This window comes from Perca flavescens, chromosome 13, assembly GCF_004354835.1.
Source record: "Perca flavescens isolate YP-PL-M2 chromosome 13, PFLA_1.0, whole genome shotgun sequence".
In the NCBI taxonomy this organism is placed as follows: Eukaryota; Metazoa; Chordata; class Actinopteri; order Perciformes; family Percidae; genus Perca; species Perca flavescens.
In genome coordinates, this window is record NC_041343.1 from 29,203,969 (window position 1) to 29,228,830 (window position 24,862).

The following is a 24,862-nucleotide window of genomic DNA, read 5'->3' on the forward strand; positions in this document are numbered from 1 at the left end:
CACTTTACGAAAATGGATGGCTAATTGCAAATTTTGTCCGACTGTGTGTCGGAGTTCAGCGCCGGTTCTGCCTGTGTTGCTGCCTCGCCGCCCGGCCTGCCTTCCTCCACAGACCACGGCCTGCTGTGAGGTACTTGGAGCTCCGTCCCGGCTGGCAGCCCACAGCACTCCATACCCGCGCAAAGTTAGCGCAAAGCTAACAACAGTGTCCGATTTCAAGTTAATGAATATTTCTGAATTTCAGAGGAATTCTAAGAGGAGGCTAGCTAGCTCTCATTGAAAGAGCTACATCCAGCCGCAGGCTCTATCAATGAGACTCGCGGACAAGCGGCGTTTATTTCCCCAATCGTTTGTTTAAATAACTCAACACATTATAATTACACACATTAAAAGATTAACTGGAACTGTTGTAAGAGATTGCTGACGTAACAAGCTCGCTGACCGCGGGCACATACACGGGCCATTTAGCTAGCAGGAAGAGGGGAGCTGCAGGCCCTGGAGCTCTGTCAGGGCAGCGGCGTTTGGTAGTCCATTAGCGCAAAAAAAAGTGACTTTGCACGGATATGGAGTGCTGTGGGCTGCCAGCCGTGACAGAGCTCCAAGTACCTCATAGCAGGCCGGGGTCTGTGGAGGAAGGCAGGCCGGGCGGCGAGGCAGCAACACAGGCAGCACCGGCTGCTGAACTCCGACACACAGTCTTACCAAATTTGCAATTGGCCATCCATTTTCATAAAACGGCCCATATTTGAGCTTTATATAGTTGATTTCTCGCTAAAAAAAGTCTCAGAAGTGAATTTAATAACAAAATAGCCCGATAAACAATGTATAACTTTGCAGTGTCTGAAATATGAGACTTGCTGTTGAGTCTCCCATGTGTTTCTATGTAGTTTGCCCAAACCAATCAGCTCGCAGCTCATTCTAAATATTCATGAGCATACCATATTTGGAAGAAATGTTCCAAATAGAGCCATATTCACAGGATAGTTAAGGGCCTAATAAAATAGCACTTGGGCAATTTTCAGCCCAACCAATGTTACATACCCTATTAGGAGACCTTAAGGAACAGTGTAAAATACCCTATATAATCATTCTATCACCACTTTAAAACTCAAAATAATCAATGCAACTTGTTCACTCATTATTTTAAGTAGATACAACTAAGCACTTTTTACAGTGTATTCACTAAAGAAACGTTTTGATGCTTCTTTTAACAGGGAACATTCCTAGAAAGTCTGGATTCCCCTCCCCCCTTTTCCCTGCTTTAGGTTTGAAAGATTTTTTTTCTTCTTTTGCATCTTTATTTCTATTCTTCTTCTCTACAGGCAGCAGAGCTGAGCATCGACGATCTGAACCTGGATAAGAAAGAGACTGAGGTGGAGGTGAGTACCTTTTTAAAAAAAAAAAAAAAAAAAAAAAAAAAAAAAGTAGAATCAAAAGCGCCTCTGTCATTTTTCGGGAGGAACTTTACTCTTAGGAAGGATTCCACTGTAGTCCTCAGTGAAGAAAATGGACTTTCCTGCAGGATTAAGCTTATTAAATCCTTTCACGAACCTTTGTGTATTTGCTCTTCCTTTTGCTAAACACCAAGCAGGTCTGAACAGTGTAATCCAGACTGCTGTATGCTCCATCTTTATCTGTGTGTGTTTCCAGGAGGCGAAGGCCATCATCGCTCAGCGGTCAGGAAACCCTCGGGAGTTTTTCAAGCAGAAAGAGAGAGCCATGACCATCAGTGTCGACACCTCACCCGTCTCCATCCACAGGACCGGTAAAACACGTTTAAACTCACCTAACCATTATCTTCTAGGATCACTCTGTTCTCGTGTAAAAACTGGAACAACACTGAACAAAACCGAGCAGTAGAAACCGCACACAAGGTGTTTTGAAAAGCAGGCAACAGGTGAAAGAGTAGAGAGGACTGAAGTAATGAGGGAGACTCTTATAGTCTGAGGCTGTCATCCATGTGTTGTTTATACTGATGTGTTGAACCAGGGGTGTCAAACTCAGTTTCACTAAGGGCCAAACTGGAAAATGAGAATCACATCAAGGGCCAGACATGTATAGTTTATTGCTTTTATGTCATCAAAAAAGTCAAATATCTTTGACAGTGTTATTGCATGTCTCATATAGTCTTGTCACTTACAGTTTGGTCTCTAAAAAGTGTCAAAAACGTGGAAAAAAGCAACAGAAATACAGAAAAAAACATCAGAAGCACTGTAAAAAATGTTGAAAAATGCACCAACAAAAACTAGACCGGCAAAAATGTATTGTGAATTAAAAAATTAGCGAGGGGCCGGATTTGACCCATGGGCCTCGAGTTTGACACATAGGTATTAAACAGTTGTGTGAAACCTGGAAAAAGCACCATTAACTAAACAAAAATATCAATTTTAAAGTAGGAAAACTGCTTATCTTTCCATCCACACTCTTAAAAAAAACATGACAGGAAACATTTTTTTCTGCCACAGCCTCCTCGGCAGTAAACAAACATCTTTTTTACATCTTATTCTACTCAAAAATACACTTTTCTGTGGGGTTTTTAAGGTAAGGTTATTTTTCTTCCAACAAAGGTGGAAAGTACAGGCATGTCAAAATTCTACTTGAGTTTTTCCATTCAAAGCTAATTTATACTTCTACACTACATTTCAGAGGGAAATGTTTTACTTTTTACTGCACTGCATTTATTTGACATTTATAGTTACTTTTTACATGAAAAAAGTACTACAGTAGTATACAAAGTTGAATTTCCGCTCCACGTTAACAAAATACTCTCAAAAATATCCGTAATTTAATGTTTAATAATAACATAACACTATGAAAGGAGCCATTCTGCATATTGATTACTTTAGTAGGTCCTTGGGGTTAGGGTTAGGGTTAGAGGGTTAGGGTTAGGGAGGCTTAGGGGTCAGGGAGGGTTATGGGTTAGGGGATTAGGGTTAGGGTTAAGGATTTAGGGTTAGGGAGGGTTAGGGTTAGAGGTTAGGGAGGGTAAGGCGTTAAGGTTAGGGAGGGTCAGGTGATGAGAAAGTTATCTCGATGATTTATCCCCCGCTTTGTCCAACGACTGGGCGGTTTGGGGGTTAGGGTTAGGGGAGGTTTATGACATCTGAATCATATGTGTCAAATGAAACACGTCATTTATTACATCTCCTCAGCTGCTGCTTCCTTCGAACCAGACCTTAAATTTGTCATTTCTTTCAGACATGCTCATTCATCCCAAAAGGTTTTTGAAGAAGAATAATAACCGAGAGAAAAAAAAATCTTAACGTTCACTTCTGGAATCACAATGTACTGTAAAGGAGCCGACACTGTACAACCACCAGACAATCTCTGTTGTCGCTGTTGGTTGGCTGCTGTTGACCCTTTAAGCTTTTTTTTGATGTTATTTAATTTGAATTCACATTGTTATATGTTTGTGTGCAGCATTTAGTGTTTGTTGTGGCCCTGCTTCAAACAGAGAGTCAAAGTCTCAGTGGCAAGGATGTCATTTCCACTGGGGGAACACAGTTTCATGATGATTTTCTCTTAACTTAAATCCCTCCGGTGTGTTGTCTAAGAAGAGAGAAGTCCATTTATGTCACCTTTAATTAACCGTGCATTCAATAAGCTTTTCGGGCACTAAGTTCTAAGTCTTTTCGCCCCTCAGGCTACGTATAATCAGGCTACACATACAGTAAGTTCTGTATACTTCATGTGTCTCTATGCACCTTTGAAGTAGGTGAGGTTGTGCCCGAAAACCCCACTCCACGTAAGCCTTCTTGAGTCTGTGTTTGGACCGACTTTTGCCCCGCGTGAAAAAAAACAGAATTCACAACATTCTTTTTAAATGAGGCCACTGCCACTCAGAGAGTTCTGACAGAAAACACACAGGGGCGTCCGCCAACAAAGGTGAACCGGGCTCAACTTTTGATGCAACGCAAAGTGATGTAATCTAGCAAGGCGCTGCGTTGGCCAATCAAATATGTGCAAGCGCATATTCCTGCTAGATAACTTTTTAAAAAATATATATATTTTTCCTCCTACCTGTCGTGCTATTTATCAGTCTACATAGTTGTGGTGTGAGTTGCCCAGTGTTGGAGATATCGCCCGTAGAGATGTCCGCCTTCTCTCCAATATAGCAATGTCTCTTTCCATAAATCATGACCCGGTCACTCAAGATAATCCAAACACATGTTGGAACTATTTTCTTTCTACCGTATGCTTCACTCTGCACGGTGATACGGTTGGTGGATGTTGTTCAGTAGAAAGAAAATAGTTCCTACACGAAACTGCCCACAACCAGGTGTGTGGATTATATTGAGTAACCAATTCATGATTTCTGGAAAGAGTTTTTCAAATGTATTTTTGGCGCTTTGAGCTCAACAAGCCGAGTGCCACCTAGTTCTCTTAAATTGGAGAAAAGCCAACACTGGGCATCTCACACCAAAACTATCTCCATTGAAAGATAGCACTACAAGTAAGAGGAAAAACATCAATTTTTGATTTAGGGGTCAACTGTACCTTTTCAAGGTAAACAACAATAAAAAAAAACGTCATAGTAATAAACTCAGGTCGTTTTAATTCAGGTCGGTTAAAGGTCTCAACGGCTACTACCCCTCTGATTGGTGGAGGTTGTTGCGTCGGAGAGGAAGGTCTGCAGAGTTTTTTCAGGGCTGAAATTATTTTGTATTTTTTGAGTTATAGTTAATATCAAAGAAAGATGCTGGAATTGAACATCGATCAAAGATAAGATAATAAAAGCCTAAATACACCTTTATCTGTCATAATCTGGCAGTGAAAACTGAATATGATTCTAAGTAGGGTTGGGGACCGAAAACTGGTTCCACTATGGAATTATAACCAGTTCCTACGCAACCGGTAGGAATCGGACCGGATTAGAACGCAAATTTCGGTTCCTCATTTCGGTTCCACTTAAAGTGTCGACTGAAGTATTTTCCCTCTGTCGCTCCGAAACGGCCGTAAAAACATCACACTTTCTCTGTAGTATACCGTTAGCTAGCCACCGTAAATGTAGGCTAGTTTTAAAATGCCATATTTTCCCTCTGGGCTCACCAAAACGAACGTAAAAGCATATTAACCATTCACTTCACGTGATTGCTAGTAAACATATTACACTTACTCTGCTTGTCTATTGTTAGCTAGCTAGCTTTTAGTGAATTTAAAATGCCTAAAGCGAAGCGGTCGAAAGTGTAGCTGTATTGCACAGCCAAGGATTCAGACATCGCAAAATGCAACAAATGTTTAAAAACGATTACGTGCAAAGGGGGTCCGGGGGAAGCACGTCGACACCGTCTGAGTTTTCTCCTGTGCAGGACAAGCCATAAGTCAGGAGAGGTGTCGTGTCTTGCCAGGGAAGGCAAATATGGTCATTTTTCTGCAAAAGAACTGCTAAAGTTTGAAGCTGGTTTAGTTAGCATACAAACTCAACATGTATTTGTTGAGTTGTTACTTGTTAATAGTGTAACTGTTATTTCTTGTTACATTTTTGCAGTTGTGTGTTAGGTGACTTAGGTTTACTTTTTATATATTCAACCCTTGTGTTGACTTCAGGTCAAATTGACCCATTTTAAATTTTTGTTTTGTATCACAAAACATGGGACGTAGAAATAAGCGCTGAAAATGTGTAAAAGAAAAATTTTAAACATTGGAAAAAGCAAAAACAAACTGAAAAAATGGCGTCAAAAACGATGAAAAGGTTGACGGAAAGACAACACAAGAGTTAAGTACTTTATAACGTTAATATATTGTTAAATTGAAATAATTTTCAATAAAAAAAAACATTTCTTTGATGTCATTTTTCAGTTTTTCAAGAATCGGTTTAGGAATCGGAATCGTTTTAAAAGTACCGGTTCGGCATCGGAATCATAGAAACTAAACGGTACCCAACCCTAATTCTTTGTAGGGTTGGTGCATTAATCATTAAACATTATTTTGTGAAGCACGATAACCAAGTTCTTTATAATGTGTTATTCTCCAACAAGAAGCAGGAAAGTCATGTCGTCCAAAAACCAACATTTATTCTGTTTTCAGTGACTCAAAATTATGTTTTCCTTTCTTGGGATTTATTATTCAGAAATATGAACTTGTTGGTTCAAAAGGAGCAGAAACAGAAGTTAGAGGATTAAAAGCAACAAACTCCGTCAGCATTTCTTTTCTGCCTATCTGCATGCTGTCTACACTCAGTTTGATTAAAGCCGCACTAACCACTTTTCTTTTTTTTCCTCTCTCTCTCTCTCTTTCCTTCTTTTCTCTTTCTTTTTTCTGTCTCTTTTTTTCCCTTTCGGTTTTCTTCTTCCACCTCTGCACTCATTTGTGTTCACCATCCTCACCTACCTTCCGTACTTCACTCACTTCTTCATGTATTTATTCATCCACTCCTCCACTCTTTGATTTCTTCATTTTGTGGAATGACTTTTTTTTTTCATTTCCTCTGGCACCTCTGGACATGTCTCTTTCTCTTCATGGGTTCCCACCTGTCTCTCTGCCTTTCCCACAATCCTCTCTGCTTTCTACTTTTTTTTTTTTTTTTTTTTTTTTTTTTTTCCCTCTTGGGGTGAACTTCTTGTTCTTGACTCTGACTTCTCCTGTCTTCCTTGTACTGTCGCTCTCTCTCTTGCTTTTTGTCTTTGTCTTCCTGTCTCGTCCGTCTTCCCCACATATCTCTGTCCTGGTGCGTCGCTTCATGTCCTTGTTATGTATTTGTGTGTTTGTGTGTGTGTTTGACTCTTCTTGTCCTGGTGTGTGTGTGTGTGTGTGTGTGTGTGTGGCTGCGCGTCTTCCTGACCGCCAGGCCGCTTGGACAGCCCGTTCTTGAAGCAGCAGCACAGTCCCAGCAGCCCCAGTCCGACTCCCCCACCCTGGGGCGCCTCGCCCCTCCGCACCCCGCCACACGCACGGACGCAGCCCGCCGCTGCCGCCGGTAGGTACAGCACATAACCGATAAACAGCAGAAGAAGAAGGAGGCAGATGGTCACCAGCAGCTCGATCGAATATCTCTCCCCACACACAAATCCCCTCCTCAAGAAAAGGAGGGCCTAAATAAAAAACGAAAAATGGAGGATGAAATGCATGTGAATTAAAAATGTGAGGGATTAAATAGACTCCGAAGACACTGAGTCCATGCACACTAATATCCCATATATTGTATTCTGGTTTTGATCACGTTGACATTATATTCAATTCTTTTCTTCTTGTATACGCGAGTATAACATTATCTTGGTTTCAGATAATGTTTCTTTGCCAAAAACATTTTTTTTTATCCTTTACATAACAAGATGTCTAGTGATCAGAAACCCTGATAGCGTGGGTTATGCTCATGATCAGATGTCATGAACAGGTGGCATTCATCTGGTTCAAACCATTATTTACAACACATTAGTTCAGTTTAGAGAGTTTGACGAATCGAGTTTTCAAACCTCTCAGAAGGAGAAGAAAAGTGAGGGAAGACAATGTTCTTCCATGAGGCCCATTGTTTCTCAAAACCAGAATAACGTCTTATCCAGGTTTACCAAATCAGGATATGATGCTTCCGTGCAAAAACACGATCAGAAAACTCCAGAAACCTGCTCACATCGGGATACTAGTGTGCAAGTAAACCTCCAAATACACCACAGAGAGTCAATAAACATTAACACTTTGAATTTGGGACAAGAAAGACTTCTGGAAAAGTCCTTTAAATGGAAAAGTGTTTGGATTAATCAGGAATTAGTGTGGCAGTGTATTTCAGCGGGAAATAGCAGAGCTGACTTCCTCCAAACTTCAACAGTAACATTGAAGAAAACCGAAGCCGACGCGATATGTGAGGTTAGCTGCCAGCAAGGATCAGCTGAGACGTTATTATTTAGATTACTTAAAGTATTTTGTTCCCAGTCTAAATCAACAAAACTAAACATTTCCAAAATATAAACAAAGACAGTAGCAAATAGATCATTTCTCTGACATTTCTAAGTCCACATGCATTTTCATCATTTCAGTTTTCATTTTCGCACTCCACTTCTGCGCACCAACCCTTAAATCCCTCCCACCACCTCCTGCCGAATTCACCCCCAGCCCCTGCCCTCCGTTCACCAACACTGAACGTCAACTTCCATCTCCCCCTGACTTCTTCACGTTACAAAAAGTAGCTTATTCTCATATTTGAAATACTTTGAAGGATATTTCGTGTGATAGTTAAAAAATGTTTTCTTGTCAACAAATCCCATGAACCCCAAACCATCATGTATCTACTAAACTACACACACTGTAGTTTATTTTCACTCAGTCACACACACAGACACACACACACACACACACACACACTGTCCTGCTGCCACTCACTAGAGCACCAAATGTGGATTAATCCACCGCTGAAAATAGTCCCCAACAAATGCCCTATTTTCTCCTGTTTGTTTGTTTGCTTGATAAAAACGGACCAGCTGTTTTAGGAAATGACTGAACCTTTTTCTAAAAATAATACTATATACATGTGAGGTGTTTCTAAAGAGGTTTGTTCTCAACGAATGAGCTTTGAGCTGAGAGCCACAGACAGGAAGTCAGAAAGTATCGGGTGACAGACTAACACACAATGGGTTTTGGTCCTAACGTGGAATTTATTGACAATAAAAACATTATAAAACATTGCCAGCGTTATCCTTCAAGCATGGATATTTCAGCTTCTATCAATACTAACTAAAACTAAAATCCTCATAAGGACGCGGTGGATGTGTGATTGTTAACATACAGGACTTTCAAGCCAGAGAGCGGAGTTCACTTCCCGGGGAAAACTAAAGCGTTTCACCCAGGAAACATGTGTTCCTAGGAGTGTTTTAATCCAAACAATGATCTTTCCTGTTCTAGTTACTCATATTTTGTGGACTAAATTTAACCGTAATGTCCTCCGAAACGACCGCCCGCGGTGCTTTGTACCCGGCTCAAAGTCACCTATTTTCGGGTAACTGTACCACCAACGACCGCTGATACAACGGAGGTCTCTAGTCGGTGTCACAAAGCTCGGTAGCGGCTTAAACAACTAGCAACTGCCGCTCTGCGTCATCAAGCTCGTAACCAGCCGGCATTCTCCTAATTTTGTAGGATATCGTACATTTTGGTGTGCATACATGTCATCGTTCATCCGTTCATGAGAATGCGTTGACCTACAGGACATTAAAAACACACCAGTTTTGAGCCGTAAACCTTTTGTTGTTGTTAACCAAGGTAGTCGCTATCAAGCCTCAAACATCTCATCACCCACCTACCTTTTTAGGTTGTGCACTTGCAACGTTCCTTGCTAATGAGCTAATTGGCTAACACGCACACAAGCGTTTCACTGACTGCTAGTGAAATCTCCTTTATGGCTGTGAACCATAAAGCTGTTTGTCGGTTTGTGTTGTAGATGTTGAGTCTGTCGCTCCCTCCAGTTTTTCATCCTTCAGATGTCGTCCAGTCAGCTGTTAAAAAAAAAAAAAAAATTTGTGAATGTTTTTTTTTTTTTTTTCTTCTGTTTTCTAATTTTAAAACAGCTACAAGTTCATTTTACTTCTCACAGGGAGAACAAGCTGTTGCTTTAACTACAGAATCTCACTGGTTTTCTATCACCTCTCTCCTCTTCTGATCCTCAATCTCATGCCTCTGATCCTGGATCTGCATCGTCTCCCTGCGCACACACACACACTTAAATACACACCGCTGCTTTAAATCCTGACCGACTGACCAAACTGTGAGTGTTTGTGTGCGAATGTGTGTATGTGACGTCGTCGAGCCATCCGTCAGTCGCCACCGCTGTTTGTTGGCTTGTGACTGAATATGGATCTCTGTGGCATCTGTTTAAAGATCATTACAGTGATTATGTTTGATTTAGCCCATTAACTACACATATCAAACATCTGACATTATGTTGCTAGATTGACCTTTTCCTTTAAAAAAAACATCTAAGAGACCTCTGAGACTTATCTTTTTCTAATAATGGTAATTTGACTTGGTTTCTTGGGTTTGAAGTGTTATAATATAATAATAATAAAAATATTGTTCCAAATTCCCTAAATGCATTAACCAAAAAGTGTTTTCCAAACTGTTATTCTCACAACTACCATACCAAACAAATATATACTTTAACAAAACATCAAGGCAACTAAATGTCTAAATGTTATCAGTTTAAGTGTCACAAAAAGAATATTCTCACTGACCTTTTTGTTGTATCCGTCCATGCAGATGGTTTTTTGTGTGCAGGTTTTGAGACCTCTTTCTCCGAGATTTCGGCCTCCACATCAGTGAGATGCTGCGAGCTTCCCAAACAAAAGCCCATTCATCTCCATTTTATCGGGGTGGGAGGCAGAAATCTCAAAACCTTGACAAAAGAAACAAAGTATCTGCATAACTTACTAAAGTTAAGGTAGATAATGTGTTGTTGGGGAATCAAAACTTTAAAACAAGTGCTTTGGAAAGTGAACAGCATTATTGCAGTTACTGGGCAAAATCATCCAGACCGCCATTGTGATCTGCAGTGTGTGTTTTTGCATGCGTGTAGGTGCTGTAATGGCAGATATTATGCTGGGTGGGCCAAGAACCAGTTCATCAACAAATACCGTTCTCCTTAAAACCTTCCTTTTTCATATGAAAGAGTGTTTTCAATCTTCTAAACTGGTTTCTATTATCAGTAAACGTTTGATTGTATTAAACACTACTTCCAGCAATGAGCCTTGGTCCCTCAAAGCCTCTCCAGGCATTTGGCCATGAGGTGAATTGGAGAACCCACCCAAGCAAGACCCCGCTGAGCTGGATGTGATTAGTCATTTCAACAGATCTCAGTCAGCCCTTTTTTTTTTTTTTTACAGTCAGAGTGATAATGTTGTTCTCCATCTGTGGTTTATTGTGTTTGTGTCCTCCGGGAAATCTCGTTCTGGTTTCTGAACAGGACATATGACTCCAAGAAGCATGAAATCATCGAAAACATCTGAGAGAAAGGGATGTTTTCATTGTGGAAGTGATTCTCTTGACTGTAAATGAAACTGTGTTGATGTTGGTCATAATGAGTTGTATTCCTGAATGTGTCAGTATTGGGACTGTGACTCGCCCACAGGGTGTCCATATGCATCAATGGCATACTAATGATTGTTATCTTGAGGATATTTTATGGCTGTTTAATGACTTGCTGGATCATAGCGATTGTGTCTTGGGTTTTGGTGACAACTTTCCCTGAATATGCCACTGTCCTATTTACCAATATCAATTTGCGGTACTTTTTCTGTCTGTATGCTATGTCCAGTGTGTGCTATATACGATCAATTGACAAGGGTCACATAGCAATGCCCCCTTGGCTTGTTGCACTTATGTCTTACACTGCAGTTCTGCATAAGACGGGGTTACCACGTCAGATGTTTGCTTTCAGCCACAAATCTCACGCCAAATAAGACAAAGCAACAAAGCCACTCTTTGATGATTAAAAGTTTACAACCATGCGAGCGGCTCTGCAAGGCTGTACTTAGGCACAGCGGTTATTTATGCTGAATGCTAACATGCTGATGTTTAGCAGGTAAATTGTCAGCATTTGCTAATTAGCACTTAAGAGAAAGTACAGCTGAGGCTGATGGAAATGCCATTAGTTTTGCAGATATTTGGTCATAAACCAATCATGGTGTATAGGTGAAAAGTCTGAGGATCACCAAAGTCTTTGGGATCCATCCTGAGGGGAACATGAATGACTCTACCAAATTTCATGGCAATCCATCCAATAGTTCTCGAGACATTTCACTCAAGACCACAAATGTGAACCTCATGGTGGCGCTAGAAGAAAGGTCAGAGGATCACCAAAGTATTTATGATACATCCTCTGGGGACCATAACTGCCTGTACCAAAATGTGTGCCAATCCATTTTGTAGATCATGAAATATTTAACTGGATATGTAAAAAAAGCATCGATCTGCCTGTGGCACTAAATGAAAAGTGAGGGGATCACCAAAGTCATTAAGATTCATCCTGGACACGGGATATTTCTGGACCAAAATTCATATAAATGAATCCATTTGATGTATATGTGATATTTCAATCTGAATCAAAGTGGTGGACTGACAGATCTGCAGATTGACATTGCCATACCTCGAGACCAGCTGCTAGTGTGGCTAAAAATAAAGCTAAAAAGTTCAAAACAGACTACCGCTGCATAAAGGATATCAAACTTCCATATTTTGGAAGATTGTTCCTCAAACATAATAAAGTGCAAAAGGGGGAGTTTTTCACTTTGCTCTACACAATGTCCGTCACAATAAAACTTTGAATGTGATTAAGGATTACGTCTGACAAAGCATGGTAATGTCTCCAATTTCAGTCCCATCCACGAAGAGTGATTGGCTCAGTGACCGTATCTGTCTGTTTGCTGGTCTTGTGGCGGAAAAAGTGATGTGATTACTGTGTACAGTGTTGAATGTGTTGAAGTAACACAGGATGTGACTGGAGTATCAGCCTCTTATCGGCATCCTTTGATTCAGACTACTTTCAAAGAAGAAAACCCCTTTTAACCTAAGTAGACTTACCAAAAATAAATTGGCTGTCCATTATTCCCAAAATTCTGCAGTGTTTTGGCACAACAAACTGCAAAAAACACCGGTTCAGTTAAGCATTCTGTGTTACAGTAGAGCAATACATCTGGTTCGTGAGTGTAATTTTTATATCCGAGGATTTTTTCGCTTTGTACCTTTTTAGATGTTGTTGTGCTATTCTTTCCCCACTAGGGGACGATGTCGATGAAGCAAGCACAGAGCACAACATGGCCGCGGTGTCGCCCATTCCTAAAATAGTCACCACGTCCATCAAAGAGGACTTCTGCAGGGAGGAGGAGGACTGCAGAGACGAGTGGGGTAAGAGTGAGAGTTGAAATATAGTCACCGAAATGCCGTTAAAACAAATGTTAGAAGTATCCTTCAACCAAATTTAATCCAGTTAACATTTAAACATTGGTTTGTATAACAACCCTGTAGTGCACAGTCAATCTATAAACATATTTTTTTCAGGACAAACTGGGCTATTAGACTATTTGTGCTGCAGTGATGTCACTTGAATGTACAAAAAAGAAGTTATGGGACCATAAACACAAATGAAAAAATAAACCTGAAATTGAATCTCACAGATACAGTATTTATTGATATCTCACACACAGCAATGCTACACACGCATTTTTGTTGTCTAACACAGTTCTATGTCTTGGGAGTCATACAGTGGAAAAGTTAACATTATAACTAACACAGTGGACAAATTATATACATTTCTTCAAAAAAAGTCTGGATGTTTTTGCCCTCATGACATTCACTTATGCCAATCCCCAAAACAGTAATGCCATATTTATTGATATCACACATACAGCAATGCTACACCAGCATTTTTGTTGTCTAAAACAGTTCTATGTCTTGGGAGTCAAGATCCAGAAATATTACTGAAAGATGCAGTAGGTAAGACTTATAAAACTAACTTTCTGTCATATTTGGGGTGTCTAACTGCGTGTCAATCACTGCTCATGCACACACATTCATTCTCCCATTTTGGGCTTTAGCGGAAAGGGGGGAGGGTCTGAGAAGTTGTCGATGTCCAATTTTTTGGCTAAGTCCTGGATCTTCGCAATCCCACCTACGGCACCTTTAATGTAACCCCTAACCCTAACCCTGACCCTAAACCTTGTTGTATGCGACAAACTTGGGCTCTGAGGGTTAATTAAAGGTATGTGTGGATGATTTTCTTTTTCCGGGTGGATCATCAAGACTATTGGTCCTCCTAGTTGTCAATCATTCTGGTGATATGTTTACGTAAGGCCGTCGTACGTGCACGTCCCTAGCTTTCAGGTGTATATATATTGTGAGCTTGAGCTACGGTTTCAGCCATTCATTGAAGCATTGAAGCTTTTGGGAGAATATTTCAAACGCTGGCGTGCGCTAAAAGCACAGGTTGGGCTTCCCACTGATGCCTCAGTCGTGAAGTTTCTACTCCACATGTAAAGTTTGGCATGCTATTTGGAGAAATCCATTTAAAATCACTGCTAGTAGAAGTTGATGTAAGCTATGATTTGCGATGCTAGCCCTGGCATAAGTCACGCACCGCGCACACACGGTAAACATCTCAATTTGTGAAAAAGTGCAAATCTTCTTTTGGAAAGTAGGCTTGTATGAGCCATGCCGACAGCAACTTGTAAACGGCGCACTCTCGTGCACACGTTTAATAGGCCTTCCCTCTCGGAAGCAGGCAGAGTGTTGCGCATGTGCATTTTTTCAAAAAGTACAGAGGGCGGTTCTTTTCTAAAATTCGGGAAAATCCTCCACTATACCTTTAACCTGCACATCATCAAATCAATTGTTGACTGTGTTAAGAAAAATTCTCATTGAATTGGCGTATTGCTTGTTTTCTCCAGATTCGGTGACGAAGCAGGAGCAGAAGGCGCCGGTCAAGGAGTCGGCCTCCGCCAAGCCCGTGCAGAGCGTGGCCCCGCAGGCCCGCGACTCCTCCGACTTCTCTGTGTGGGAGTCCGGGACGGACAGCCTGGTCAACCTGTGGGACAGTAGCTCTGGCCCTCCCCCCAACCCCTCCCAGACCTCCGGGTCCTCCGATCTGGTGGACCTGATGGGCGACGCTGCCCCGCCCAGCGCCTCCGCCACCAGCGCCAAGCCTCAGCCCCTCCTCAGCTTCGACGACATGGTGGACGGGACCTTCTGCTCGGCCACCGTCGCCGAGGACGACCCCGCCAGCCTTGTGGACGTGACAGGCCCTGACCAGATGACCCTCAGCTACCAGCATGCACTGCAGCATGCGTCCGCGGAGGGGAAGGAGCTGGATGATGTTCAGCTGCTGTTGACCAATGGCGAGACACTGCTGAAAGAAGGCACTCAGGTCAGACAGGTTAATAATGCCCCTGCTGTGCATTCAAAAAGAGTTTTCTCTCTTTTTCTTTGTAAATAAGTTGTTTTCCTTCTCCCTCTGCCCGTCTGTCGGTTCTTACAGGCCAGTGAGGGCTATTTCAGCCAATCACAGGAGGAAGAATTTGGCCAAACAGAGGAGTCCTCAGCTAAACCTGCGCCGGTCTTTTATAACAAGCCACCAGGTGAGATACTTGTCTGAAAAGAAAATGACTATACATTGTTAAATATTATAATGTAATAATCAACACCAGGGCTTTTAATTTGTAACATACTGTATATATGAGTAATTATTCACCCCTGTTCCTTTAGTTTATGCAAACTCAACACTCCTCCATGTTTATCTACACCACATGCCACATTTACCCATTCACATATTCATACAGCGATTGGAGAGGCTGCCAGTCTGCTTGTCAGTTTCTAATCATTCACACATGGGATCTATTTGGGGTTCTGTGTCTTGCCCAAGATTCGGCATGCAGACTGGAAATGGAGCCAGGGATCCAGCCGCCGATTTTTTGATTAGTGGACGACACTGGCTCTACCTCCTGAAACATATGCATAATGCAGCCACTCACTTATGGGTGTTTCTATTATTGCGTCCATCCCATTTATAGCCATGAGGGTAGGCTAAATATTAGAAAAACCTTTTCTCTATCATCTAAATCATGACATCAAAGTTATCTTTTACAGAATAAAATCAATGTGTGTGTGTGTGTGTGTGTGTGTGTGTGTGTGTGTGTGTGTGTGTGTGTGTGTGTGTGTGTGTTCTCAGAGATTGACATTACGTGCTGGGACACGGACCCCGTGGTTGACGATGACGATGACTAACCGGCCAATCAGAAACGACCACCGGACCAAGAGGAAGTAGGAAGTGCGCTTCATGAAGAAACTGATTTTTTTTTTTTTTTCTAAAAAACAAAACGCCAACAAACAAACAAAAATAATAATAACAAATCTTGCATCAAAAGTACTTCTGTATTATCTTTTAGAGGAAAACAAAACAGTAGCCACCGAGAAAAAGTAAAAGGTATCGTTAAAGGCTCGGTTATGGGTTTTTCTGTGTGTTTGTTATTTTATTTATTTTTTTTTTTTTTTTTTTTTTTTTGCTATGCAGATGTAATAGCTGGAAGCTGGGAGGGACTTTTGTTTGTAAATGATTTATTACACATTACGTAGCGCACTGCTGCATTTTAGACACAATGGAGCCCAGTGTGTGGCAGGCAGCCGACACACTTAGTTTGTAGTGCTTTAATAACACCCTATAAAACTAATACGGTGGATCATTACAGCTGCCATGTATATCTCTTCACTCTGTTTCTTTTCTTACCTCTTTTTCACCTCCCTCCTTCCTTCTGCCTTCCTCCCAAAATATCCAGAAATATTCACCTCGGCAAGTCAGTTAATCTTGGATTCAGCCCTCGCTTTATTGGGGGAAAAAAAAGGTGAAACATTTAATTTATTCTGGTGTATCTGAACCTCTGTCACTTACAGTTGATGCGATCCTGAAGAAACCATATCCATTCTCAAGATGAAATTCCTGAAACGAGTCAAACTGTGGCTCGTTTTTTAACCTTTTTTCGCTCCTTTTGTATGATTTTTAAGACTGAATTCAAGATTAAATGGCTTGTAAATCTGTACGCTTTTTCAGTGCACTTTGATTTCTTCTTCTGCCTCCCCTGTAAATGAACTGCAGCTTCTCAATCAAACCCTTCCCTCTGGTTCCATAAAATTCATAATTTTTACCCCACGTATATATTTACACAAGCAAAATAATAAGCCTTGTTTTTGCATCTCACCTAGATGAATATACTGTAGATATTTTTCCAAGTGTTAACAGTTTTTTTAGGAGAGTGTGGCTTTAAGGTAATGAACCTTTAGCTTGTGCACAGTAGGAAGAAAAACAATGACTCCTTTGTATGATTCTTCAAAAGCTAAAAATGAGACTTTTTCACAAGGCCCTTTATAATGTGGGCAGTGGGCACAGATTGTGTTCAGAGTGTAGGAGGTTTGAGAGGCAGGATGCCCTGCCTTTTCTAATTTTAATCAGTTTAATGTTTATTTCTGGCAGTTAGGACTTACTGTCCCACTCATCCGGACATCCATGACAGAGGGAGGGTGGGATGAAACGGCTAGAAGCAAACACGGGCCACACAACTTTTCTTTTTAAATCTGCATGGAGAACCAGATGTTTACGATCTATCACGTCACTACGGATTTGATTGTGTCAAGTGAGATGTCAAATCAAGTCCATTTTATTCATAGATCCCAAAAGTTTGTAGAGCGATCTCTTCACAGCCATTATCGACAGGAAGAACTATTACAGCAATCAATAACCATAAAATTCACAGTAGTGTCTGAATCCTTCCTCCACCACTGCTAGGGAATAAAAGTTCACATATCTTAGCCTCTTCTGCTTTGACTTTGACCATCAGAGGGTAGTCGATATCAACAACGTTCCACTTCCAGGATTGCTCCGATGCCACCGGAAAATCCGCCGGATGTCCGTTTCCTTCCTCTTTCTTTGTGTTGTAATTCTAACCTCTGGTGGATTTCTGAGGACTATGGTTAACTGCTCCTCAGATCTCTGCAGGGTAAATCCAGACAGCTAGCTAGACTATCTGTCCAATCTGAGTTTTCTGTTGCACGACTAAAACAACTTTTGAACGTACACACATTCCACCAAAACAAGTTCCTTCCCGAGGCCATTTTGCAGCGGCACCGTAGCTCTCCGTCCGGCGCTTAGCACCGCCAGTAACGATTGTGATTGGTTTAAAGAAATGCCAATAAACCAGAGCACGTTTTCCTCCCATTCCGGAATGCTGTGTGGACTAGCCAGACCCTCTTCCGCAACGCTGTGGAGGATGGTCTGGCAATGCGAGACTAATCGGACTAATCACTTTATCATTTTACCTGGATCTGTATTTTCTCTTATGGAACCAGACCTATATAACACATAAACGTGCTAAAGTCAAACGTGAATGTATGTATCATTTCTGCAGCGTGAAGAAAATGAGGAGATCCAGAAGGGGTTGGGCACCGAGCTGATGAGCAGAAATGGAAGTCTAAGTAGACGATAAATTAGAAAACTTAAGAAGTAGCCCTGTGGGAAAAAAAAAGACAAAAAGGTGCTCAGCCAACATAACCGCATTTAAAAAGAAACTTTGCTGCAGTTAGTCAAGGTGGGAGCGATTCACCAACAGACAACAAATACCAGAACATTTCAGCGGTCCAACATGTGACAACTTTCCTCCAAGCAGCTTAAATCAAACACTAAAAGTAATCCTCTCTGACCCACGCCTGCTGCCCGACTGCTTTTGTTCTGTGCCAATGCAAAAAGTACCATATGTATTTTATTTTTTATTTTTTAATGATGCAATATTTAGTTGCCCTGGAAACTGGAGTGAGAGGTGGGGCGGGCCGAGACGTACGGGAGGTGTGTGTGTTTTTAATACCTGTCAAAAAGTGTGCTAGAATTGATTATTGGGACCTTTTTGAATATTAGCAACAACTGTGTTAGTCTTTTTTTGCTGTAAATTCCTGTAGAAAATAAAAAACTCCTAGGCAATAATAACACTGTGTGTGTGTGTGTGTGTGTGTGTGTGTGTGTGTGTGTGTGTGTGTGTGTGTGTGTTTAGAGCATCAGGATACTGTGTGTGTTCATCTGCAGATTATTTGGCTTGTTCATTCACAGAACAGCTGATCCTGGAGTATGGGATGAGATATGTCTCATTAAGTTTGTGTGAACAAATGTGTGTGTGTAAATGTGTAATCTGTAAACATAAAACATTCCACAATTACAAAAATAAGATTTGTAAACTCACAAAAATAATTTCCAAACCTAAAAACAGATCAGTAAATACACAAACAAGTTCCACAGATAAAAACATATACCTGTAAGTACATTACATTTACATAAAAAATAAAAAATCTTCCTAACATTTGCAACTTTCAAATGGACATTTGTGAATCCAGTTATTATTTTTAGTGTGAATCAAAAAGGCATTTGTGGATCTCAATTTTACGCCTCGATTTGAAAGTTGCAAATGTTAGGAAGATGTTCACAAATGCTTTTCATTTATTTGTAAATGTGTGTTATGCACTAACAGATTTTTTTTGTATAACTTCCACTATTTGTGGACTTTGTTTTATATTTACAGATTACACATTTTGTCAATCTGTTCACACAAACTTAATGAGAGATATTTAACTCCATACTTACTGTTTTTGGGGAGCCGGTTTGATTTCATCCTTTGCATCCTGAATGATCAGGTGACGGGAAGAGGATGTGCTCACATCCAACATCATCTAAATTGTGTTAAATCTTTTAAAATGAGACTCAATTAGTGAAGAAATATCCATATTGAATATGTATAATCAGTATATATAACTCAAAAATATTAAATTAACATAACTGAATAATTTTAAAAACTCAGCATTTCACGTTGACTAAACTTAGAATGTATTAGTTTCGTTCAATCGTTTTAATTAACCGTGACTCAACAGCATCGTCATAAAACTAAAAATCCTTCACCTCCAAACTTAAAATATTTGTTGCTGATTGCCTTTATCACATTGAGTATTACTAACTTAAAAAACAGCAAGTCAAACGGCCACTTGTACCCTGGATCTCGTTCTTTCGGTCATGACCCAGCCTTCGTGACCATAGGTGAGGGAAAGAAGGAAAACTGACCGGTAGATTGAGAGCTTTGCCTTCTGGCTCAGCTCTCTTTTCGTCACAACGGTTCGATAAATTGAATGCAATACCGCCCTGCTGCGCCGATTCTCCGACCAATCTCCCGCTCCATTGTCCCCTCGCTCGCGAACAAAACCCCAAGGTACTTGAACTCCTTCACTTGGGGTAAGGACTCATTCCCTACCCGGAGAAGGCACTCCATCGGTTTCCTGCTGAGAACCATGGCCTCAGATTTAGAGGTGCTGATCCTCATCCCAACTGCTTCACACTCGGCGGCTAACCGATCCAGTGAGTGCTGAAGGTCGCAGGCCGATGATGCCATCAGGACCACATCATCTGTTGTTCAGGGTCTCACAATCCCAGCACTGCCGCTGTTTAAAACGTTGAGCTAAAGAACGTTCCAGTAGTTTTAGTTTAAGTAAATAAAATGAGATGCAAATTTTTTAACTGTCATTAAAAGGTAAATATGGAACAATTATTTTCAAAATCACCACCAAGACAAACATCAGTGACATCAGCTCTGACGCATTTTGGTAAAGAAATGTTTTTAATTCCTATTTGGAAAAATTGTTTTCCTTCCATATTCACTTCAATACAGTCAGAGGTCCTCTTTTCAGTGACATCTAATGGTCGTTGGGGGAACTTGAGTTTAAATCACTGGAACCACAACTTCCAGGGGTAAGCAAGGTGTGTTGTGTTGTTTGTTGCTTGGAAGTACATAACCCTTGTGTGGTCCTTCGGGTCACCAGGACCCGAAGGACCACACAAGGGTTATGTACTTCCGTTTACTTTGTTGAGAATTGCTCTCTATACCCTGTCTCTTGTAAAGTAAGGAAGTAAAGTGTATTTCTAGAGCACATTTAAACACAGTTTAAGCTGTCCAAAATGCTGTACAAACGAGCACTAAGGTGCTGTATTAACCCTTGTTTTGACAACACAAGTAAATTGATTGCAGCGTGTAATTTATGTATTCACTTTTAAGGCATTTAACTGATATTTGAGAATGTCCTCCCAAGAAAAAGGACAGCATCAGATGTCAGCAAATGCCCAAAAACAGCATGTTTAAGCTGACAAAGCTTGACTATCCATATCTATCAGGAATAAAGGAGGAAGTCACATTCCCTAACATTAATCACATGGTTATTATTGTAAGCATGAAGATGAAGGTCTCTTAACCTTAACAATGTGGTCATTTTAAACCACATTCCCCTTCCCTAATCTTACCAAACCTTATCAATAGCTGTACAAGACGAGAACACAGTTTTATTTGTACAAAGTTATATTATGTTATAAAAAGGAAGACACTACAAATATAGACACAATGAACATCATACAAACAACACACTTCTATACAAATGTCCCTAAACTAAATCATACAACAAAGAATAAAAATGTGTTTTAAGACAAGACATGCAGGAAAAATGGCACCTTTACCATTCTTGTTAGTATAACAGATTTAATAACTAAATACCCAGCAAAACCCAAGTTCCAGCCCACCTTCAACTTGAGCAGAGGTCTGATCAGCCACAATAACTGAAATCACCTGTGTTGGTGGTCAGAGGCTTCCTTTCTAAAAAGAAAGGAAGTGTAGTTCATATCTACACCACTAGATGGGGCCATTGTATTTCCTTTCCACTGCTGGACTTCCTCTGCACTGCCACTCTGAGAGGATGTTTGTCCGGTCTTACAATGAAGAAAATGATCTCGTTCTAACAGACATTGTTATTAACTCGTGTAAATTACTCAAATTACATCAAATTAACCCATATGTTGAGTTCAGTATGTAGGCCAATGAGAAACAGAAAATGCATTTTTGATGTAATTCTTTTTTATTTAAAGCTATAGTGCGTAGTTTCTGTCGCCTCCATGAGGAATTCTAAGTAATGACAACATGTTGCATCCACATGACACAAGCCTTCTGTAATCGCGCATTCGCTCCCCCTCCTCTATGCAGTTGCTAGTAGCCAATGAGGATTAAAAACACACAATGGACTCTTCAGAAGAGGTCATTATCTTCACTCGAATTTCTGCACGCAAAAGTCGCCGGACGACAACAGTCATACTGAGAAATCCAGAGAGAGTTGTGTGGAGCTGATAGTCTTAATTAGCTTTGTTGCTACTCATTAGGCAATGGTTTGAATGTAACGGAAGTTCATTAATATCAAAAAGTTACGCACTAAAGCTTTAAAAAGACAAGACAAGATTTTGTCATAGTAGGAAAAGCACAGGTGTTACTAGTAATGCTAACGATGGTTCAGATCTGTCAGCCAGCATGCACAATACCAGGAGCCTGGAATCAAAGCATGGCTCATTAATTAGATTATACACACCTGTGCCTTTCCTACTGTGACATGTCAAACTGTGTGCTGTGAAAAAGGCTGACTATCTGGATCACATCAAGCTGTGATGCATTGAAAGGAGTATATCTGAAACCACCTGTACTAATCTAACATATTGTTAACTGTGATTAGGCTGGCAGATGGAAATGAATAACTGAATTGGGGGTTTCCTGTCTGGCTGCTTACATGGCCCATCCGTTATAGGATTATTGAGACTCATTTTAACTAAACACTTTCCTACTGCTGACACAAAACAAAATAAGAACATAAAAGGTCCAAATATCAAATTTACAATTCAACAAAAAACAATTACAAGAAGGGTACATACATCAAGTTAACATTTCAATATAAAACCCTTGCAGACTAGAATAAATGATGGAAATAAACAGATTAGACAAAGGGAATACGCCTAAGATTGTCCAATGAATCAGTTTGGTAAACTACGTTTACATGTGGGCAGCTATTTTCATAAACAGACATTTCAACCTCTCCAGTTTCAAAAATAACATCGTGCACACCTGTCAATTTTCAGGAAAGTGTTTGTTTACACGTAGCCATATATATATATATATATATATATATATATATATATATATATATATATATATATATATATATATATATGTATGCATATATATATGCATGCCGTCAAGAGCATGCCAAACCTGTAGGTGGCAGTGTAACAAGAAGCTCAAGCCCACGTTAGCCAATCAGAATGCTGACAAACCTCTGTTTGTTTCAGTTTACATGCAAACGTGAAGTTTTCCAAAATCTCCACTCTGGCCGGAGTTTTTAGAAAGACTCTTTTTCAGAGGCGAATTCTCCATTTGCGTGTAGGACACAAATGAAGGGAAATATCTCTGTTTTTCCAAATAACCATGTACGTGTAAACCGGGCCTAAATGTTAGGTCTAGAGGGAGGATGACTTTAGAACAGGCGTCGGCAACCTCAGGCACGCGTGCCACCATGGGCACGCGGGAACCTTAACCAATGGCACGCTGGCAATATGTGTGCAAGAGAGTTATTGATGTGTTGAAATCATGGTTGAAATGCTGAAGCACTCTCTCATCCGCATCCCAAATTACAACGTTCACAGTTGCGTGACCTGTTATTTACGGTAGTTTGATTGACTCATATCTCTGACTGGGAACAATACAAAGAGGATTACCAACGGCCGCTGGGGCAGATGAACTAACGCTAGTCTCGTTACTGTAAGGAGGCTACATTCAAACCTTTGTGAGTTAAAAGCCGATACTTATCAGTGCACTCACCTGTGTAGACCGGCATAAACATGTAGAAAGCGATATTTCAATCTGCTCTGTCTGCTCAGTCCACTCTTGTCCACTGCGCTGTTTTACGCAAACACAGCTCTATTCTGCAAATAGCACATTTTTACAAAACAAGCTAAAAGAAAAGCTGTCGGTTTGTAGTCTGTTTCTCTTAGTTTGCAGGGAATCTTGAAATTTGGACAAATTCTTATAAACTGAAGCTGGCCGAAGAAACCATCCTCTCCGCTGGAGCGGTAAATATGGACGCATTATAATACCAAAACAAATACATGTGGCTACTTAATATGCATGTGAATGACGCAATCGTTATGTTCGTGTTCTTCGGCATACAGGACCTGCTTATCAGTCCATTCATCTTTAAAGCTGGGCTTTTCCACGTCAACTTTTCCTTCAGGCTCTTTGACAGTGATATTTTTGTCAGCCCATTTTCCACCAATCAGGACGCTGCATACTAAAACCATAATCCATAATCATAATAATAATTACAAGGTCCTGATTATGAGAAATAAATGTTATCAAGTGTTGCTATGGAATAAAATTACAGATTCCCTGGATATTACATTTTGATGTGATGTCATAATTAAACTTAATGTTGACACTAATAATCAAGAAATTTTGAAAAGGGCACTTCATATAAAAAAGGTTGCCGACCCCTGCTTTAGAAAGTAAGGGGAAATCCCAAAATACTTGGATGAAAGTTGGCTTTACACCTGCGCTGCTGCTTTGCTGTATCTGAGACTCCCCTGAGAATCTTCTAACTCTGAATCTTTAACAGTGACTGGGAACCGTCAAATCCTCCTACCCTCTTAAATTGCTTCTGGTAGTATCCATAAATCTCGAATTACTGCACTACAAAGAGAAATAGGCCTACTTCAACCCTACTATTACAGCTGCTGCAACAACTACAACTTCTCTCCACGTCACTCCCTAAAAAGAAACAACTTCTCCTTCTCCCCCTAAAACAATAACAACTTCTCCACCTTCACCCCCTAAAAGAAAGAACAACTTCACCATCACCTACTAAAAACAAGGTCACACCCTAAAACAAAAGCCATTTCTTCTCCATCACCCCATAAACAAGAACAACTTCTCCCTGTCACCCCCTAAAATAAGAAAAATATCCCCTGCCCATCACCCCCTGAAACAAGGCCAACTTCTCCCTCCCACCCAGATATATTTCTTATTTTTTTTATTTTATTAACTTCCCTCTTTTTCCATCTGCTTTTTACACACTCATACGCACAAAAACTGCAAGAGCTTTTGTGAAATGTGATGATGAATAGTACGTTATTAAAAGACGAAAACACCCTCTAAACCTGCCTGTGTGTTTTCCACTGTTCTCTTTTTTTTGTGGGATATGAGAACTTTCATTTTGAGTTGGGATATACAACGTAACTGATTCATTCCTATAATTTTTACCCCTTGAGTGGTCCTTGGGTCAAATTTCACTCATTTTTTATATTAGAAATATGGGTTTCTTTCAACAACATTGTCCCAAAATAACTTGGATCCATAGATGTATGTTGTATGGAACCACAACATTCTTCGCAGGCAAAATGAATGATTCCTTTCATTGACATTTGGGTGTTTTATTCAATTTTATAGCATTTGAAAAAAAGTTTTAAATGGTTTTAAAACAGTATCCTGACTAAACTATGATCCACTCAACATCC

The 24,862-nt window shown here is 40.4% G+C and overlaps 1 protein-coding gene across 2 annotated transcripts in view; it reads left to right on the forward strand.

The window, feature by feature from the left end:
• The window catches only part of dbn1 (drebrin 1), a 154,936-nt gene extending 137,545 nt beyond the window's left edge, over positions 1 to 17,391 (forward strand). For both annotated transcript variants that reach the window (XM_028596220.1, XM_028596221.1), the window contains exons 9-14: positions 1,323 to 1,379; positions 1,651 to 1,765; positions 12,700 to 12,825; positions 14,364 to 14,839; positions 14,951 to 15,050; positions 15,641 to 17,391. In XM_028596220.1, the coding sequence (XP_028452021.1) occupies positions 1,323 to 1,379; positions 1,651 to 1,765; positions 12,700 to 12,825; positions 14,364 to 14,839; positions 14,951 to 15,050; positions 15,641 to 15,696 (930 nt within the window). In that variant the 3' untranslated portion in view covers positions 15,697 to 17,391. The remainder of the gene's footprint in view (positions 1 to 1,322; positions 1,380 to 1,650; positions 1,766 to 12,699; positions 12,826 to 14,363; positions 14,840 to 14,950; positions 15,051 to 15,640) is intronic.
• The last annotated feature ends 7,471 nt before the right edge of the window (positions 17,392 to 24,862 follow it).